The following is a 23,089-nucleotide window of genomic DNA, read 5'->3' as shown; positions in this document are numbered from 1 at the left end:
GATTGAAAGTGGAATTAATTCCGTATTTCGCTTCTTCAGAAAAACTAAATTTTTTGTTTAGATAAGTTAATTTTCAAGTGAATATCTCATTTAGCTTTAAAAGTATGTCACTTTAAAACTTCGTACTTCAGAAATATTGCACTTGCACAAAATCTTTGAAATCGGATGGGAAACAAAAAAATAACACGTTTATAAAAATATTACATGTCGGAGGTACCCTACTTTGAGCTCCCATAGCGCCACCCCTGGAGAATTCGTAGGGCCCATTTTAATTACTTAAAGTCGAATACTCCTTTGCTATGCCCTCGTCAAATTGTATGCTGATCGGACCAGCCATTTAGAAATGGTGTTATTTAAGAAAAAAATACTGAACTCATATAAAAAATATAGAACTCAACTTCTAAATAAAAGGTGTTTTCCAGTTTTTACCACCTGTTTGGTATATTTTTGATAAAATGATAAAAATGTTTACAATTTAAATGTTACAAATTTTATTTAAGTAAATCATAGGTCATAATAAAATATTGTTACGAAATTGTACTTGAATTCAAATATAACGACTTTAACGGCTGATTTAAAGTTGCATAATGCTTTCAAATAGCAGTGCCCAAACTTTAACATATCTGTGGGCATTATAAACATTGAATAAAAGCTTTCAGTTGACCATTCATCGTAAGTTGGCAACGCTGTTTGCTGCGACCGTATATTCGAATTCGAATATTCAGTTAAAGAACATTGTAGAAAGTACACCACAGATGGCGTATATATTAGTAAGATCTAGAATATTCGAGCTTTGATAGTTAAAGAGAAATCTAGAGTGCAGATGGCAGTGTTACAAATAGTGGCAGAGGTTGCAGTCGTTAGTGAGTTTATCAGAGACGCTTGTCGAATAAACATCAACTGAATGCTGTGTTTTTCAAGTGAATTCGTGTACATTATAAAGTGTGTCTGTATTTCTGCGACTTTATAAACGTTTATAAAAAAACATTGAGTGACTATTTAATTCTGTTGTTGTACATTTTAAATAAAAAAAGAGTTCTTACAATTTTTAAACTACTAAACGGCTTTTATTTGCAATCAAAAGTATCCGGTTTATTTAAAGGGAATATTTTCCAGAACGTATTTTCCAGAACGTTTTCGTAGAACACTACTTCTAAATAAAAGGTGTTTTCCCGTTTTTACCCCTTTTGTACCAAATTTGAATGATAAAAATTTTTACCGTTTAAATGATACAAATTTTATTTAAATAAATCGTAGGTCATAATAAAATTTTAAAAATAGTACCAAAATTAAATTAAATTTGTATCCCTTAATTTGTCGAATTTTCAAAGTACCAAAATTCTGTTTGTTAATTTTTTTATAAGTATAGAATACGATTTGAAATTTACTTCTATATTTATTGGTTTAAATAAATATGGGCTGGAAAAATAGTACCAAATTTACTGGTTTTCTTCCCTAAAAGTTTCGAATTTCCAAAAACTATCAAACACTAATCTGCTGATTTTTAAGTAAATAATGATGAAATTTATATTTTGTCTATATAAGTTTAGAGAACACCCTGTTTTACCCCCTAAATCTTCAAATTTCCAAAAATCCCTTGTTACACTTATTACAGTAAAACATTGTTAACATACATTTTAATCTTGAAAATATGTCTTTAAGTTTAAGTAATTGGTATCAGTAGCATTATACAGTTACTAGAGCCTTTTCAGTTTAGAGAGTTTCAATTATCCAGAGAGTAAATAGATTACATTTAGGAATATATTTCATTTAAAAAATAAATACAAGTATTCAGGCGAATAACGAAGAGATTGTGATAGATAACGCTGAAACAACTAACAACAGATGGTTGTCTTATGAATAATTAATATATATAAATTAGGGTGGCCCCAAATACCACAACTGCTATTCCCAAATAAAATAAAAATTTAATTCATTCTAAGATATCTTTTCTCTAAATGTTTGTCCTGGGTTGAGTATTTGGAGAGCATATCAATTGGCAACATCTTAAATTTTCGTGTAAGTCCAAAAATCTTCGAACTGTTACAAGTTTTTGCCAAAAAAAATTTGAATTTTGACATAGAATTATTTAAAGTCATTGTTTAAATTAGTACTTTATAAACATTATGATTTTTTTTCAAATTTAAATGATTACAAATTTGGGAAATGGTCTGCTTAAACAAACTAAACTTTCACTTTAGTTGGGAACATCGACACCTTATTTTTCCTCCATCCAATAGAATTATGACATAGAATTATTTATAGTCATTGTTTAAATTATTACTTTATAAACTTCAAGGTTTTTTTTTCAAAATTTTTTTCAAAATTTTTTTCAAAATTCAAATGAGTACAAATTTGGGAAATGGTCTGCTTAAACAAACTAAACTTTCACTTTAGTTGGGAATATCGACACCTTATTTTTCCTCCATACAAACGGAACCACCTTAATGAATATGCAAGAAATATTAAATTTACATATTTATGTTTAATTCTCCTACTGTTTTCATATATAATTTCAAAAACTCGTGCTGTTGTCTTTAACCTAAGAAAGAAATGTGTGAGCTCAACACGATTGTATTTCAATTGTATGGAAAAGTAAAAGACATACACGTGTTTCAGTCAATTTTTTATACTGTTTTGTTTATATTCTGCTTTGCAGAATATTATAAATATCAGGAAATATGTATGTTTGTTTTAAAGTAAATTCAAAATTGAATTTAATTGTAAAATCTGATTGTTTACATTACAGAATAATACAAAAGTGAATAAAAAAGCACGGAAGATGCAGAACGTTCTGGACGACAAGTTGAAGTCTCTGCATCCGAAACAATTGAAAAAAAATATCAAGATATGCTGTTGGCCATGAATGTGCAAAAATCCATGAATTAGGCTACGAAATGCTCTATATTCCGACCGATTCTCCGGATTTAGACCCGAGTGAAAAAGGTTTAACTCTAACGATGAAATCATCTCACAAAATATACCTATTTTAATGACCTCGACAAATATTATTTTATGGAAGGGATAAAAAATTGAGTTTAATTGCAAAATCTGATTGTTTACATTACAGAATAATACAAAAGTGAACAAAAAAGCACGGAAGATGCAGAACGTTCTGGACGACAAGTTGAAGTCTCTACATCCGAAACAATTGAAAACTAGTAAGAAAGTATGGTCGGTCAAGCCCGACCATATAATACCCTACACTAAGTAAAAGAGTAAAAACATTTTTCTTTTAAAATTTCAATAATTTGTATTTTTGAGTGATTTTAGGAAGTATGCCTTATATGGGGGCTATGACCAATTATGGACCGATCACCATGAAATTAGGTCGTGTGAAAGTTTACTATGTTGAATTTTGTGAGTATACCAACATTTTTAAGCGATTTATGCATGTTAAAGTGATTTTCGGAAGCGGGTCTATATGGGAGCTATGACTAATTATGGACCGATCGTTACAAAATTTGGTGACATGAATTGTGTATAAATAAAACTTATTTGGAGCGCAATTTGTGGAGATACATTTATAAATTAAACATTTATGACCGATAAAGTCCAATTTCGGAAGGACATTTGTATGGGGGCTAGGTGAAATAATGGACCGATTTCAGCCAGTTTCAATAGGCTTGGTCCTTGGGCCGAAAAAATAATATGTACGGAATTTGAGCGAAATATCTTCAAAATTGCGACCTGTACTCTGCGCACAAAGTTTACATGGACAGCCAACCAGCCAGACGGACGGACGGGCATCGTTTAATCGACTCAGAAAGTGATTCTAAGTGGATCGGTATACTTTAAGGTTAGACTAATATTTTTGGGCGTTCCAAACATCTGCACAAACGCATTATACCCTCCCCACTATGGTGGTGTAGGGTATAAAAATCGATTGGAAAATGGCAGAGTTACGATTGAAAGGTAAAACATATTACTTTTAAAGGAAACATTGTATCTTTATTTCATAACATTTGCTAATAAAAAGTGTACTAAACAAAGTGATCGAGAAAAGCTGTGAGTATTTCGGAACTCTATAAACTCCAATAAACCAGAATTGCTATATGAAAACCCCAGCATATTTATGGTGTATCCTAGTGTTACATATGTTTAGGTTTGATTTATTTGCACATCTGATTTGTATTTCTCCACAATAATTCCCAGAAATGTTATGATTTCAATTCTTACATGAAAAAAAACCTTGTACATTTTTTAGGCGCTTTAAATTCTAGGAAAATATTAAAAAAGGTTATTATTTTCTATGAAGGAAAAAAGTTTGTTATTTAAACGAATATTTATAGCAAATTTGAAAAAAAAAAAATCTAGAAAAAACAAACGTGTAATTACAAATTTGTGGAAAATTGAAGAAAAAAAATTCTAGGTAAGCAAATATGTATGTATTTAAAAATGTAGCTAAAATTTTATAGTTCTTATGAATTTGATTATTTCGAGAAAAATATTCAGGAGGTCAATAAAAACTGGGTTTATTTTTATTACGTTTTTTAAAACATTTGTATTGATATAGATTTTTTACAGTCGCTCTAACCTAAAAACTAAACTGAAATAACTGTCACTGTCTGACTACAGTTTTCACTGTAGTTTAACCAATTGGTTTGGTTAACTAAACTAGGGCTTGATTAACCAAACTATCAATTCTGTGTTCAATTATGATAAAAATCATGTTCATTCATGTATTTAAATAAACAAATGTCACACAAAATATCAAAGCTAAATACAAATTTGCCTAAAGGCGTTAACATTGCAAATATATACCAAAATAGTCTTTGATTTTTATGTAAATGTTTACTTTAATGTCCTTATGTCTGAAATTAATACAGAAAACGGACATTTTAATGTTTACTTTACTTATTATAAATAAATAAACATTTCAAGTATGTTTTCAGCAGGGTATTTTTTTTTAAATGTTTCTTAAACAATTCTTAAAGTTTTACTAAAATTCAATGTATTCTTTGTTTAACTGTTTTATAATTTATTCAGGCTTTTTTTAGATATCATAATAAAATAATGTAATTGTTTATTTTACACAAACATGTGTATAAGTTACATTTTTTTTAGCATCACTGTTGTAGACACAACAAAAACAAATCCTTCATGAGTATTTTTTTCAATGTTGTTGTGGTTACATTCTCTCTTCCCCTCAATAATTGTTTAAACATGATTAAAATTGTGATAACAGGTGGTGTGTTGTTTTTAGGGTTTGTTTTGATTATGAAAAACATGTTGTTAAACAACAACAATAATGAGTAAACGTTAGAAATGAAATGAGAGAAAATGTAAACAAAACCTGTTCAAGTTGGGAGAAAATTCATATGTTACATGGTTGTTTATCAGGGATGGTAATCTTGTATTGAAATCTATAGAAATACTGTTACACTGAAAATTATTTATATAAAATACTGGCTGGCCCGATCGAGATTAAATTTATCGTTGGCGTAGCCAAGAAGTATTCGAGTTTATGTTATTAAAATGGAACCTACAAATGTAAGACCAAAAATTAACTTGTCAAAACAGAAACAAAAAATGGTTCGGAATATATGTGTTTCTAATAGTTGCAATCCTATGAAAATTTTGATACAAATATGTAATAAAATCTTTATTTATTAATAAAGCTCAATGAAATATTCAACGTTCTTTAAATTTGTCATTCTTAATAACAAAATGTAAAAAAAACTTGTCAAAAGTTCGAAGGGAATCCCGAAATTTCTAAAAATTTGAGTGAAAATCCCAAAAATTTTATTTTTTACAATTTTGCCCACAGCGTGCACATTTCCTTCAAAGCTGGGAAAATACTTTGAGTATAAATAGGGAACACATCAAGGTTTCCAAGGCTGCTTTCCGTTTTCTGATCCCAGCTTTGGGATTTCAGAACATGTGGACCACATTTGAAATTTTGATAAAAAATAAGTAAAATTCCGAAGAGCTTATGTACTAAAAATAAGACATGATTTTTATACCAAAATGTTCTCCGAGAAGATAACTATTAATTTTTTGAATTGTTTAACTAACAAAAAAAAATCGCCCTATATTTTTAAAAAATTTGGAAATGCCTATAACTCAGAAATATTAAGAGATAAATAACAGCTGCAAGCATATTTTTTCAAGACCTATCCGAGCGATTTCCAAAAATATAAAAATCTTTGAAAAATTTTACATGTCCAAGGTACCCTAGTTTGAGTCTCCATAGTGCCGCCCCTAAAGCATTTATGGATGCCATTTTAGTAACTTAAATTTGAATACTCCTTGTTTATGCCCACCACCAATTTTATCCCGATCGGACCAGCTTTTTAGAAATGCCAGATTTATTTACAACAAATTTTGATTCTGCCCCACTGCGCAATGTGAGACAACCAGAGTATACTTGTTATAATTAGCACATGTTAATCATACGCTTTCGTGTGTGAAAAATATATATGCATGTAAATAAAATTCTTAGGTTTTTTCTTTTGAAATTTTATAAAAATTGAGAGTTACACTGGATTCAGCGTACATCAATTACAAGGGCACGAGTTTATAGAATAATTGTATGATAAGAGCTCAGTGATTTCTTTAATACAAATTTTACACATTTACAGATATTTATTATTTTTTAATTTCTGTTTAAAACTAACTATATGCAATTTTTATACCCAATTTTTTTTTTCATCATTTATTTATTGTATCTTCATTATTTAATGAACTAACAATAAGTGGTTCAAATCTTATATCTAATAATTATTATTTAATTAGTCCAGCCAGTGCCGGACGAAAAAATTTTGTATTCATGGTTGTTTTGGTTAAATTGGCATTCTTCCTTCTAGATTAGGTCTGCTGTGTCCCTCCTTCTTATACCCAATAGCTAAAAATATTAAGTTTGCCATTCCGTTTGTAATATATCGAAATATTGGTCGAAGAACCACTTAGACACATAAAATAATAGAGAAATTAGCTTTATACTTTATTTATTCTAAAAAATTAAATTAATAAAATACAGTGCCATCTTCTAGTAGTTTCATGAATTATCCTAACGGACAAGACTAAAATGTTCTATTTCTGGATATTTTAGCAGCTTCAGTGTTAATGTTAGCAGCTTTATCAGTTAATGTTGGGTTATTCAAACCCATATGATGTGATTTTTAGATTAGTTTAAAGAAAAAGGAAAGTTAATTTTGTGAGTTCACAAGACTAATATTGCTGATCCATAGAGATTCATAGATTCTTGAAGAAATATATAGTATAGTTGTCGTAACCATGTAGTACAATTTTTTTCTGCATTCATAACGACATAGTTGAATAATTAAATATCTTCTTTATATATAATTCTTCTTTACATGTGTAAGTAACTGAACTCCTCCTTAACGGCTGAGCCGATTTCAATAAAATTGTGTGTGTGTGTTTGAGTGGGTCATTGGATGGTTTAGATTTACAATTGACCTATATAGGTACAATGGGCGTGGCACCTCCCATACGAAGTAAAAATTTAAAAAGGTCTAACGATCACTATAAGAAAAACTGAATATGCAGTGCTCTGTGGTACATGAGTTAAAAATGCATTTTTGCAGTGTATTGAAATATTAGATTAACATTCCCTTTCAAAACATATTTGCAAATTCTCTAATTAAATGGCATCGAACTAACCTTTAAAAATTAAAGGTTGTATTCAATACGACCATACCCTATACAAAACCCCATTATAAATAGGTCTTCTTTTATAAAAATAACTAACCTACAACATTGACCCAATTAAAGGGATAAATTTATATTATTATTTAGCTGATGCAACAGCTGCAATCAGTATTTGCACTAAAATAAATGTGATTTGTATCTTTTATTAGGATACTTTTGAATAACACAAATATACATAGAAACTGGCGCTAAAACACTTACTTACCATATCTATTCATGTCTATATTTCCATGAAATTACAATCTATTTTTATGGTCAGCTACAAATACAAATGTATGCATGTGGATTTATTAAAACCTAGCAGTTCTGAGTGACTGTCCTGAACAAGTAATTTTACAACTAGGTTCATAAGTAAATAGTTACGTGACTAGATATTTTAACATGTGCGTGTCCTAAGCAGGGTGTTAATTGATCCTACATAGAATACAAATAGACTGTCTAATGGCTAGTCCAAAGTAATCAACACGCTAGATTCACATAGCAGTTACATAGAGTCAATTACATTTCTAGTTACAAAAGTGGTTAACTAGTTATTTTTGCTAAGCGGAAGCTAATTAACCTCCAATAGGCAGTTAAGAAGACATCCCCTAGGCAGTCCAATAACTGATTGATTGTAAATAAATCTTCCTAAGAATACTCTCTAATAGATCATTTCTGTTGGGTAAAATAACTACTTTCTGAAGTTCAGAGTAAAATAAACTTTTAAAGTGACTACACTTTATATTACTTAGAGACACTTATGTGACAATTAACTTCGCTCCAGATTACCTGGAATGTATAAGGTAACCAATTGACTTTTTTGTGCACTGCAAAGAATACACTCATGTCTAATGACCCAAAATCTGTAAAGTTGGAGTCAGCCAAATGATCAGACATTATTGACAATTACTGTCTATAAGTTATACATTGTCTACTTGTAAAACTGCTGTGAATGTCAACTCCATATGAATGCAAATGTTTGCGAATGTGGATGTAAAAAAGACGTCTAACAAATTTAGCGCTGAGTATAAGTGTTGATTTGTTTTGTGTGTGTGGGACTAAAGTGCCCGTCAACATGATAAGATCACATACTTTTCGTTCTTTTTATCCAAAACTACAAATAGCATTGATTGGTACTATTGGCTAAAATACTTGTTGGTCAAATGTTGTTCAGATGAGAATCCTTTATGCTCATTTGCTTACATATTATTCCAATAAAACAACGTATATTGATTTTTTTTCAAATGATTCATTAAACATGTTTATTCATTGTTTAGAAATGCTATTAAGTATAGAATTTATGAACCATTCAAAATTGTCATTTTCATCTCTTCAACTGAATTATGCTTATGGTTTTGAGAACGTATTTCCATATCATTAAGATCTGGCGAATGTGCCGGGATTCCATAAAAGGCCTTCCATGTTGCACAAATCAGGTCTTAGTTGATCAGGAAATAGGTATTATAAGGTTGTCTTGCTGTAAAATAAACTATTTGTCCAAAAAATCTGAGAGCACTCCTGGCACTCTAAATTATTCATTCTAGACCCTATTCACACAGAAAAAACTATTTCTTAAACCGTTTCAATTCAAATATTTGTCACATATTGAACTGGTTTCAATTATTCCATAATTAAATCAAGTATTCATTTGCTCAAAAACAAAATTTCTTGATATTTTCTATTGAATTTTGAGTTTTGAATTTGATTATTTTGACAATAGAATATACAATTTTCGTTATTGGTTGAATATACAATTTTCGTTATTGGTTGAATTTCAAATACAAAAATTATTGAATAGATAATTTTCGTAATTGAAAACACATTTTTGTTATTTTTTGAATTTCAATTACGAAAATTATCTATTCAATAATTTTTGTATTTGAAATTCAACCAATAACGAAAATTGTATATTCAATTGTCAAAATAATCAAACTCAAAATTCAATAGAAAATATCAAGAAATTTTGTTTTTGAGCAAATCAATACTTGATTTAATTATGAAATAATTGAAACCAGTTCAATATGGGATAAATGTTTGAATTGAAATATAATTTTTTCTGTGTGAGGTAAACAACTATTTTATACAATAATACCAATCAATGCTCTTTGTATATTTGGAAAAACGAAAATTATGTAACCTTATAATTTTAACGGGCATCTTATGTGGCTAGGGATTTTGAAAAAAATTTGAATTGACTATTCAAAGGAGAAGGAAGCAAGAGAAAGAAGCATTTATGCCCAATTGAGTATGACATCGAAATGTATGCATTTGCAAAACAAGTTGTTTTGTTATGCATTGAAAAGATGAATAAAAAAATGGCTGTGTAGTATGTACGGATTTTGTAAAAAGGATAAAGAAGACAAGAAGTATTTGATTTAGTCAGAATTTTATTTTCTGTTAAATAGAATAATAAATACTCCAACCTTCTTATACTCAGATTTCAGAAAAAAACAAGTAAGAAAGTATGATCGGTCAAGCCCGACCATATAATACCCTACACTAAGTAAAATAAAAACATTTTTCTAAAATTTCAATAATTTATCTTTTTGAGTGATTTTCGGAAGTGTGCCTTATATGGGGGCTATGACCAATTATGGACCGATCACCATGAAATAAGGTCGTGTGATTTATGTCTATATAAAAGTTAACTATGTGGAATTTTGTGTGTATACCAAGCGATTTATGCACGTTAAAGAGCTATGACTAATTATTGACCGATCGTAACAAAATTTGGTGACATGAATTTTGTGTATAGAAAACTTATTTGGAGCGGAATTTGTGGAGATACATATATAAATTAAACATTTATGACCGATAAAGTTCAATTTCGGGAGGATATTTGTATGGGGGCTATTTGAAATAATGGACCGATTTCAGCCAGTTTCAACAGGCTTGGACCTTGAGCCGAAAAAATAATATGTACCAAATTTGATCGAAATATCTTCAAAATTGCGACCTGTACTCTGCGCACAAGGTTTACATGGACAGCCAGCCAGACGGACGGATATCGGAAAGTGATTCTAAGTCGATCGGTATACTTTCAGGTGGGTGTTAGACTAATATTACAAACATCTGCTTAAACGCGTTATACCCTCCCCACTATGCTGGTGTAGGGCATAAAAATTACACATACGAATGTTGTTAATGTTTTCATATAGTTTTTTTTTTTACTAATACATTTTCGCCAGTTAGATTTTTGACAACTGAGTTAGGTCTTTACTGCACCGCCTTTCTCCCTGAGGAACTTCGGTTTCTCAATCTCATCCAGTATAAACCCTGTTGATGGTCTCTTCCTTGACTCAATGAGGCTATCCATCTATACGAATGGGTCCAGAAAGGGGTATAGAGTGGGCGGTGGTATTTACATTCCTGAATTTGGGATATAAATGTCATTTAGACTCTCAAATGGATGCAGTATTCTTTAGGCCGAGGTATCGGCCATTAAGAGAGTGGCCAACTGGCTCAGATATTACAGGGTATTTGGTAGAGATATTCATGTATATATTGACAGTAAAGCTACAATCAAATCCCTGATAGGTGTTTATACAACATCAAGTATAGTCCAGGAATGCCAAACATCTTTAAATGAGATGGCGAGACATTCGACAGTTGCACTCACTTGGGTACGTGGACACAGGGTTAACGAAGGCAATTGTATTGCTGATAACTTGGCGGGAATAGAAGCTTCGATGTCGGAAGATGAAGAAATAGACTTCCTTTGTGAAATTTCGTTGTCGACTTGTAAGTAACGGATAAATATAAACAAGGTGATATGGCCTGCGATGAACTGTAAACGCACGTCGTATCTACTTCGCTTAGAGCGAATACGACTTAGAAATATGGTGGCGATGATCACCGGGCATTATACTTTCGGACTTGGGCTGCCTCATCATGACATTTGCAGAAGTAGTCAGAATGAGGAGCCAACACTTCTTTTGCAATAGACCGGCACAGTTCGATCTACGTGCCAGTCTTTTAGATGAGTGATCCTTTAGTAATATCTCCGGGTTATCTGCTTTCCTTTTATTAGGGAAAGCAGTTGGTTGATAAGACCGAACATTCAAATTGCACCTCATAGTGACCCAGCAACTGTCCCATGATGGTATGCGTTAGTTGAGTTCCATGAGTTCTCAAATTCTTCTCGTCTTACTCCTCCAAATTCTACACAGAGAAAATAGATTCGTGATAGCAACCGAATTTGTTGCCAATCGAATGATTCTGTTGCACACATAGAATTTTTGAGTTCTAACAACAGAATGTCAGTTGATAAAGAAGAATTTCAGTTGAGGCAACCAAACTTTAGTTACCCCTTACAAAATATTGTAGTCACAACTCTAAAATTCGGTCAGTAAGATAGAATCATTCGATTGGCAACAAATTCGGTTGCTATCACGAATCTCTTTTCTCTGTGTACTTATACTTTTCTCTTGCATACTTCACTCTTATTCAATCCATAGATTTAAATCTTCATCTACTTTTCTTTCTCTTTTCTTTTTGTTTCTATTTTCTCCGCAGTTACCACAAAGGGAACGATCAATGGACACAAGGATCAATTAACCTTTGACAGCAGAGTTTCCGCTCTATATACTCGTATATTTGTCTATGACTGAGACTTCTTATTAATACTCATACTACTATCTTATACTTAGGCTATACTCGCACTAGCGTCTTACATTGAGACTACTGATCATAGAATAAATACATAGAATGGAATGAAAGAAAAATATCAAAGAGATATAAATTTAACAAAATCACTCCCATTTCACACTATAGGTGAAGCAATATCAAAACACAGTCTCATGAATTAGAATTTGACTAATTTCTTTTGGTTTTTGTCTTGTTGTATTCAAAACCTTACAAACATTTTTAAATCAGTGCAATATTAATTAATTTAATGAAGTGTTTTTCTTGAGTGTTGAATTACCCTTTTAAATATGTATCAAATATCATCAGTGGCATCCCCTACTTTAGCTCGTATGTCGCTAAAGTTTTTATGTGGTTTCCGTAATTAAAATTTAAACTTTTGATACCCGCACACGTGGTGTTAAAGCAAAAATGTAAATCAATATTATTTGCGGGTAGAAGAGAAGTCTCAATTTTTAATTTGTTTACAAAACTTTGGGTGTAATAAAATCAATTAGACACAATTAATATGTATATGAGATAAATTTTATCACGCTTTTATATTATGTGTGTTTAGAAATATTTAAAATTTATTTAGACATTTATTGAGGTAAACTAGTTAGTTTCCTTGGAAAACGTGCCTTGAATCTCTTGGTAAAAATCACTTTAATACATTTTATTATAAGTTTTAGTCTCTTTGTTCGTCTATTTAATTAAGTTTTGAATTTTCTTGTATATTTCTCTTTTCAAGCGGCATTCCTTGTCTTTTAGTTTACAACTTAATAATATAGAAACATTTGCAAAATATTTGTCTTGGTTTCTTTTTACACAGAACAATGAAACAAAATGCAATGGAATCTTAAATTTATAACAATTTCTAAGCGTTTCCCTTGAATAGAATATTTTCTACTTGTGAAAGCATTGTTTATACCCATTGAGTAGTTAGAAACTATTTTGTTTAAACGAAACTAAATATTCCAAGACAAATTTATGTTTATTATTTTACTTAGGGCTGGGAAGAGAAACAAAAGAACAACAAATAATTTATGTATTGGGTGTATAGCTTAAAAATTGGGAATTTACATTTTGAAAGCGGTTATTGTCTTTAATAACTTTTATGTAATTTTAAAGGGTATATATTCTTAATTAGTTACAGTGTGTGTAATTTTTAAAGTCATGGAAATATAACCATATACGGACACCAGTACGCGATAAAAGACTAAAAAAACCCGTGTCTCCCACTTTTGCCCAAAGTCATGTATTTTTTTATGGGCCCCCAAAGAAGTAATAATTTTCTCAGGCTCATATCTTGCGAACAGTTCGGAATTTTGATTTACTCTCTGCGGCAAAGTTGTAGCCCTTGTCATAGGGATATATAAAATCAAAAAAACTTCATCTTCAAGATCAAAATTGCAAAAAACTCTAAAAAATCCAAAATAAATTTAGAAATACATTTTTTAAAACTGCATAAAAGTATGCTTTAGTTTATAATAATTTAATTGATTATGGCCCAAAACTAGAGTGATCAAATATTTGACATATACATAAAACCGGTTTTCGAATAACCGGGTTTTTGTCAATTTATGAATTCAGGTATATATTAAGCTTAACGAGTTTTTTTTAATTAAAACTAATTAAAAAATCGTTCAGTCTTTTAAAAATTAATTTAACACAACCTTAATTTATTTAACACAACTTTAAATTTATTTTTGAATAAAAAAGAAACAGAAATAACACGTTCAGTTTAAGTGGGATTAAAAAGGTGGCGCAAATGTAATCCTCCTATCAGAAAATGCTATAAATTTTGCGATTGGCCCCTAATGTCAGTTCTGTTTTGACATTTGTGTAGTAAACACATGCGAAATACACGTTAATAAACAATGTTACGTTACACTGCTCCAGAACGCGGAATATTGCTGACTATTTATTTGACCAATAATCGGTCGGTGACTTTCATCAAAAATAATCATGAATGATGAGGCCCATTTCCATCTTAGCGGGTACGTAAATAAGCAAAATTTACGCTTCTGGGGCACTGAAAATACGCGTGTAACCCACGAAGTGCCATTACACCCGCTCAAAGTCACTGTATGGTGTGCTGTTTTCGCTGGAGGTGGCATCGGATCTTTTTTCTTCGAAGACGTCGCGGGCCAAACGGTTACTGTGAATGGTGAGCGCTACAGAGCAATGATCAACGAGTTCTTTTTGCCGCAACTTGATGAATTTGGATTGGAAAACATGTGGTTCCAACAGGACGGTGCAACGGCACACACTGCACGTGCCACAACCGATATGCTGAAGGATGCATTTCCCGGGCGCCTAATCTCCCGTTTTGCACTGGCCAGCAAGATCGCCTGATTTGACCGCTCCAGACTTCTTTTTGTGGGGCTTTTTGAAGTCGCGTGTTTGTGTCAACAAGCCTCAGACTCTTGCAACTCTTAAAGACAATATCCGTCAAGAATGTGAGGACCTATCGCCGGAAGTTTTGGCCAAAGTGACAGAAAATGACATAAAAATGGCTCAAATGACAATCAACTGTGGCGGCGGCCATTTACATGACATTATATTCTCGACTTGATGTAAAAAAAACTAAAAGACCAAAATAAAAATAATCCACAAGAAGAATCAAAGTTTTTCTTTTTTTTTAATTACTGTCAAAAAAACATCGGAAGTTTACTTTTGCGCCACCTTGTATAAAGATTTCATTTATTTTAACTTTTTGAACATTTTTCCAAATAATCAAAATCTTGTTTTAATTCGCTAGTTGTTACAATATTAGATCTTTTATGTGGATTTTAAACTTCTTTTAATGTTAAACTGAGCTCAGCTTCTAAATTGTGAGAGTCACTTTCAACATATTCTAAATCAGATGAACATTTATTTAGTTCTGAATGTTTAAAATTTTTAAAAACTCTATTAAAAAGTTTTTCTGCATACTGTATAACAAGTCGAATTTATTACAGGTGACGTTAAAAAACAAGCAGATTTTTTTAGCTCGATATATTTTCTGACTTCTATAGGAAGTTCATGAGTTCTAGAAAATTGGAGGCATTACTCCATGAAGGTTGTTGTTTGCGAACAACATATGAACTGAAGCCGAGAGACCTGATTTTGCTTGTCCGAAATGCTGCTTTAACGCTATAAAAGAAAATAATTTTTGAACGGAATCATTACTTAATGTCCGAAGAGTAAGAGATCGTATGTGAAGCATGGCCAACCAGACGCATCGACACCATAGTCAAATATACAAGGCTATAATTTAATGGTCTATATTTGGTGGGACCATAAGTGTTCTATCTATTACACCATGCAACAAATGAAGACTTTTGGAAAAACACAAGATCATGACAGTATAAGTTCGACTCTACTACCAAAGGGTATTAAAACCCTATACTCAGTTTGTACATTTTTGGTGACCGATTTTTTTTATGGGCCCCCAAAGTTTCTGAAAATCAGTGGGGCCTCTAAAAAAGGTGTCATCAGTTTTTGGTTAACAGCTAATTAACTTTATATGGCAATAATATAGCTAAGAGTCCGCCAAATAAATTTCGTTAAAATTTTTTTCCAAAAAATTGCTTTTTCGTGCACTTTTGTTGAAAAAATATAGGAAGAAATTTTATTTTTTTATTTTTTTTATAATAACTTCCAGGGACTCCTAATTTTTCAATAACAATATTTTGAAAAGTTGTAGCAACGGTAAATCTGAATAACTCTTGTGAACATATCAATGAATTCTGAACGTGTATAGTCACTCTAAATAGCACATAAAGATCAGTTTGTACCTTAACAATTTTCGTTTTTACTATTTTTTGACGCTAAAACAACGATTTTTTGTTAAAATAGTATGATTGTGCTGTATTATTTAATCGGCTGAGGTGTTCGGAATGGGGATCAATGAGTGGACCCTCAATGTCACACATTTAAAAAAAAATCGCCAAAAAGCCATTTATGATCCGAATGAGCTGAAATTTAAAATATACATAGATAGTCCTTGACAAGGTCTACAAAAATATGCTAAATATCAAATATCCATGGCGCTAAGGTAATGGTATGTATTTGGTGGGACCAAAAGTGTCCTGTCTATTATAAGGTGCTGAAATCTGGCCAGATCTATACCAAACGTAATTGATTCGTTTGGCCGAAAAAGGCCCAGAATATGCGGCCAGATATGAAACCGTAATATTCCATTATGACAAAGCTAGGCCGCATGTTGCAATACTTGTTGAAAACTATTTAGAAAGAAGTAGTTGGGAAGTCCAGACCGTGTCCGTCAGACTACTATTTGTTTCGATCGACAGGGCTGCAATAGTAATACCATTATAATAGAACATGAGCAGAACATAAAGATCACGACTTAAGAAAATTTAATATGAGGGAACCATTACAAAAAAAACTATAATTTATTACACTTAGTTTTGTTCTTGTCTTCTTCCATAAAACCATTCATTTACCCCAAATGTGTATGAAACACTCACTACTAAAAGTTGGGAAAACTATGATTTTTGGCAGAGGTTTCTTAAAGCAGTTTTGTTATTTTTCAAGAATTTGCTAAAATTCTACAACATTAAAAACAAATTTGTTATTGTTTAAAACTAGCTACAACAAAAAGTTTTTGAAATTGAAAAGAAATTCTCAACCAAAAAATTCCATTGATTTGAAACAAAGTAAGTAAAATGAAATAGCAATAAATATTTATGTATGTTTATGAATAAAGTATCAATTTTGTTTGTTTGTTTTTTATACTTTTAACAATCGTTGTAAAATAAACCTACAAATATAAATACGATAACATTTTATAATAAATTTTGTGGTCTTTTATTTCTTTGAATTTGCTAAAAAGTTTTATTTTTTATGTAATTCAGTATTTTTATGTTACTGCCACGGCAACTTACCTGCCCTCATCCTCAGTGCTGCTGTCACGTGTCTGTGAACTCTGTCGACTACGCCCCAAACGTATTATGTTGCGTACAGCTCTGATGGTCATACGTTTCTCTTTGACAGGTGCCACTGGACTTCCGCCTGGTGTGGCAGCATCACTTGATGCTCCCGCCGATACCAGACCAACGGTCATGGAGGTGCTGCCTTTTCTAGTTGGTGTTTTGCCATATTTCTCGAATTTCATTTCAGCACGTTGGCGATGCAGCGCCAATGTATTAGCTGCTGTGGCAGCTGCTGATGAGGTTGTGGCATTTGGATTGGCGGCCGACATCACGCGTCTCAATAGATGTCGTTTCTTTGCTGATACATACGATTCACTGCCACTAGAGGCCGCTCCACTGCCACAGGCTAAATTGCCACTGGATTCTATAAAGAGTTTAAGTTACAATTTGTATAAGCATCAACATGTTTTTTGTATGCAGTTAGTTAATTTCCTTAGTTATGGCTAATAAATGTAGCATACTTTGAGGTGTTTTATTTTTCTTTTGTCCTGGTATTGTAAAATGTATTTCCTTATAATAAACATAAGATATCTGATGATTATCTAAATAAAAGCTAAATCCATTATATAATTAGTTATTTTATTTATTTCATACCTCTGTTTGTATCATAAAATTTATCAATTGTGTAAGATTAAATTAATATGTGCACGATTGTTGAACAAAAAGAAAACGAATTATAACGTCTATGTTTGGCTCATATATTATTTAAATGTCAACTAACCACGAAACATAAAGTATTAAGTATGAATATACAATTCTTACCCTCCTGCATACTTAATCAATCATATTTATACAAAAAAGCCTACAAGGAAGAATATAATGAGAAGTAAGCCTGTTCACATCATACCCTACAGCTATTAAGAGTATACCACAATAAGTACTCAAACTTGTACAGGATATTATCAGAGAAACACTTATGTAGCAATCGGCATTATATTTGATGAACAATTTCTTAATTCCATGGATGTCATGACAATAATTTATGAAATAGGCCAATAATACAATAACCAAGTAAGAGAGACATATTCGTCAGTGCCGAATCTTAGATATACTTCACCAAAGTAAGATAAAGACTGAACAATTTTATTCATATTCTTCCAGCTCGGTTAATATTCAAAATCAAGAAAATCGGTCCACAAATGGCTGAGATATAAGGAAAAAACCAGGACAACCTCGATTTTTACCTATATTTCGACCTATATCTGGATTACTAAGTCATTAATATAGGCAGTATGGATATCTAATGATAGACAAAACCGTAAACAAATTTTTAACCCAATTTTTTTTTTCACCAATAGTTTTTTTTCGCTAAAAATTAAAAAAAAATTAATTTAAAAAACAATTTGAAAAAAAAAAATTTCCAAAAAATTTAAAAACAACTTTGGAAAAAATGTATGTTTACCTAAAAATATTTAAAATTTTTATTTTGATGTAAAATTTGGTGAATTTCGAATTTAAAAATTTTTTAACCCGATTTTTTTTTTCACCAAATGTTTTTTTTTCGCTAAATTGGAAAACCAAAAAAAAATTTTTAAAATTTAAAAAAGACAATTTGAAAAACTTTTATTTTTAAGTATAATTTGGTGAAGGGTAGATTTGGCACAGTCGAATCTAGCTCTCTTACTTGTTTTTTTTTTAAACCCTTCACATTCGTGAGAATGGTATATATAAGTTTGTCATTCCATTTGTAATTTCTACATTTTTCATTTCCTACCCTATAAAGTATATATATTCTGGATCCTTATAGATATCGGAGTCGATTAAGCCATGTCCGTCTGTCTGTTGAAATCAATTTTCTGAAGACCCCAGATATCTTCGGGATCCAAATCTTCAATAATTCTGTCAGACATGCTTTCGAGAAGTTTGCTATTTAAAATCAGCAAAATCGGTCCATAAATAACGGAGATATGAGCAAAAAACCGGGACAACCTCGATTTTTTTACCTATTTTTGATCTATATCTGGATTACTAAGTCATTAATATAGACAATATGGATATCTAATGATAGATATTTCAAAGTCCATTGCAACGATGTAGATAAGTTGGATAGTAAGTTGGACCTACAATGGGTCAAAATCGGGAAAAATATTTTTTAACCCGAATTTTTTTTTTATCAAACAATTTTTTTTGTCATAAATTTTTTTTCAAAAAAAAAAAAAAAATTTAAGTATAATTTGGTGAAGGGTAGATTCGGCACAGCCGAATATAGCTCTCTTACTTGTTTTTTTTTGTTTAATTTTGGCGGCCCTACGTAGCGTCGGTTGTTTTTACAAATCAGATATATTTGCGAAAAAAAGCTGAATAAATAGGGCTTGAGAAATTGCAAAAATGTTTTTAACGTATTATAATGAAGTTTATTAGAGATAAGAAGACAAATATTACCGCAGATGTTTGCAAAAATCAAAATAAATTCAAGGTTAATACGAAAATTTAAAAATTTAAACTTAAGTACAAATCATTTAAACTATATGAAAGCCTCCTCCTTTACTATTTGTTTGTATATTATTTTGCTAGTAGCTTAGGAAACAATTAACACTTTTTTAACGATTGACCCCAGTATGCGTTGATGTTTTGTAAATAAAATGTGTTACTTTAATACAGTTACTTAATTAAAATTAAATATTTTAGATGTTTACGCCTACTTGATTTATAATTTTAATAATTTAACATGAAATGCAAAGAATTCATTTGCTTTGATGTTGGCAGCTTATTAATAAGAAGAATTAGGTCACAAATAAGTGTGTGCTTATTACTTGATTCTTAAAAGACTTTTTGTTATATCCTACACCAGATTTAATAAAGAAAATTGTGATAAAAATTATTTATTAAAAATGCTACATGCAGAAATCAAAATTTGTTGCCAATCGAATGATTTGATGCACAGATTTTTTCTGTTTAAACAACAAAAATACAGTTTACTGAAAGATTTACGATTTATATAATTGAATTTGTGTAACATCAACCAAATTTTTCAATCACAGTAGACAATTGCGGCGGTGAAGGCAGAAGCAAGAAATTCTGCTATCTCAACCAAGACTTTTTCTCTGTAAATTTCTTTAGCACGGCATACATATTTGTTAATTTTTAACAAAAAAAATTCAAATTATTTAGCAGCGTATATGAGCTGTGTCTTACTTCTTCATAACATCTCTATTTAAATTAAAATTTTCCAAACAATTAACTAATGATTATGACATAAAATTCAAAAAGATTTATCTTTTAAACTTTTGCTTTTTTTTGAATACTTTTCTTTAGCGGAATATTTCACAAGAAACAAAAAAAACATGGAAATAAGTAAGAAATATTACATCAGCATTTCGTTTCAAATTAAGTACAATGAAATAATTTATGGGCTTGAAAGGGTTCTTTGCATTGGCACTGGGTTTTAAGGTTGCTGCTGGTGATGACGTGCTTAAATTTTTGTTTTGAAGCAGCATTTAAAAAAAGCGTGAACAAAGTTTTAAATTGTGTCAATCATTATTGAACAAATTTAAATTAAATGGCTAGAAATATGGCTTTTGGTAACTAGGAAAAAATTGTGTGCAAGTGTTACATCATTTTAATTATATGTATTATTCATAGCAGTTTCATAGATTCAACATAAATTTGAAGCAAAAATTACGCGTCACTGTGCGGTCGACGGAAAAATTAATGATAGCGAAATATTATATATTATTGTGCCGATTTTAGTGAAAGTTTGCGAAAATTATAACTTAAGGTTTTAGATTTACAATAACAGTGCAAAAATGGAAATTAACCCTTGAACCAAATGACCTTCAATTTTTAAAAACACAGTCAAATTGAGGGTCATGTTGACCCCTAGTGTTCTTAAGGGTTAATTTCCATTTTTGCACTGTTATTGTAAATCTAAGACCTTAAGGTATAATTTTTGCAACTTTCATTAAAATCGGCCTAAAATTGTGAAGAATTGAAAACCATGATTTACATGTAAATGCGGGACATCACATATAGGCCTTAGCGCCAAATTATCGTAAGCGACAAAACACACATTTTACATGAGAAGGTTTTGTTTTTGATTATTTTGAAATTTATGCATTGAATTAAAAATGTTATGATGCGATATAATATAATTTCGTTGAAGCTATTTGTCTATTTTTCAAAAATATTTATAACTTTTGAAAATTAAAAATTCATGGAATACTTTATTGAAAAATATGACAAAAAATATTTTTTTATTGAATTTTTAGCATAGACACAAATTTTTCGATTTGAAATAAAATATTTATTTATGAATAGTTTTTAATGAAATTTCACAGTTATGTAAAATTTTCTATTTACAATGGACAAATAAAAACAAGTTTTGAAATTTATTATCAGCAATCCCACAATTCCCAAAAAAGTGTTGAAAAATCTCAAAAATGGAAATTTTTAGTTTTTTGGCTATAATATCCATACCAGGGTCGGACTTATCGGAATCCTTTACAAAATAATTAAAAGCATATTGTGCCATCTAAAATCGGTTATTATATTTTCATATCGAATATGCGATTTGAGAATTTTTGGCGTAAAGTTTAATTTTACATAAAAAATAGGTGTTTTTTGAATGAACCTGGTCCCCTCGGTAACAAAAATTTTTAAGTTTTTTTTCATTCAGATTATTTTATGAAAACTTAGCTTTCAGAAAGTACAAATTCCTTATACATCTTTTTAGAATTTTTTTGCGATAACTTAAAAAGAAAAAAGTTCTTTTTTCCCAAAAAATTAGCGAAAAATCGGCTTTTCAAAATTTTTTAAATTCAAATGAATATAACTTTGGACTTAGTCATTATTTTTAAACAGTTCTTTTCTTATTTGACACATACGTATATTGTTAGGCCAATGAAGGAAAACTGGAGAAAATCGGCAAATATTTGGATACGCTGTTATCAAAAAACTGGAGTAGGTTGGGTAAAAATGTTGAAAATTTAATTTTCAAATGCGAATATCTCCTAAGCTATAAGAGACAATTGATAGCTACGACTAGGTCTTTTCTAGCACTCGATGAAAAGATTTTATGTGTGTAATTTTTTTGAAATCGGAACACAAACGGAGAAATAGGATCATTTTAAAAATGTAATATACCCGAGGTGTCCTACTTTGAGGACCCTTGGTCGCGGCCCTGGTAGGCAAATGAGGTCCGCGTTCAGAACTTAAACTCGAGAACACTTCTTCTTTGCGCATGTGAAATTTCATTCAAACCAATCTAACCATTTAGAAGTTACAGATTTATTTCCCTTTTTTTTTGTAAACGATAAAATTCGTTTACTGTAAAATGTAGACATTGACTTACGATAAAATCTTACCCACTATAATTTTAAAGTTATTAAAAATTTTGATATTTGATATGATAAAATTTTAATTTTTGCAATAAAAAAAAATTTTTGAAAATGTCGCTTACGATAATTTGGCGCTAAGGGCTCGATATGTTTAAACTTAGCTGTTCGAAATTTTGAAATGGCTTTTCTGGAAAAACGAAAAATCGGAAAAATTTTTTTGGCCCGATATTAACAGGGGGTCATAACTACCCTAAAAGTTATCTTTTTTAAGAAAAAATAATTCAAAATTTTTGTCGGAGCGAGGGTTAAGAATCACAACAATAAGAATGGGTTCTAGAACTAGTTGCGATATCACTAGTTCTATGGTTGTTATCAAAAAATCGGATATTGTTCCAAAATCACAAGTTCTAAAAATTTTCCTGGGTTGAGAAATTAATGTGCTGTTTTTCTATAGCGAACGAGTACTTTGAGTGGAAATTTAACATGTGTTTTGTTATTGTAACAACCGCTCATACATTTTTTTTCGATATTTTTTATTTTTATTTTTTTTTAATGAAACGCATTTCTCAATCTTTATTTAAGTTCTTTCAACATGAA

At 30.6% G+C, this 23,089-nt stretch overlaps 1 protein-coding gene across 1 annotated transcript in view; it reads right to left on the bottom strand.

The window, feature by feature from the left end:
- LOC135957467 (otoferlin-like) overlaps positions 1 to 23,089 on the bottom strand; it is a 171,905-nt gene that overhangs the window by 45,536 nt on the left and 103,280 nt on the right. The window contains exon 6 of the mRNA XM_065508216.1: positions 17,169 to 17,580. Coding sequence (XP_065364288.1) covers positions 17,169 to 17,580 — 412 coding nt within the window. The remainder of the gene's footprint in view (positions 1 to 17,168; positions 17,581 to 23,089) is intronic.

This window comes from Calliphora vicina, chromosome 4 (assembly GCF_958450345.1).
Source record: "Calliphora vicina chromosome 4, idCalVici1.1, whole genome shotgun sequence".
NCBI classification, from domain to species: Eukaryota; Metazoa; Arthropoda; class Insecta; order Diptera; family Calliphoridae; genus Calliphora; species Calliphora vicina.
This window is presented reverse-complemented; position numbering and strand designations above follow the sequence as displayed.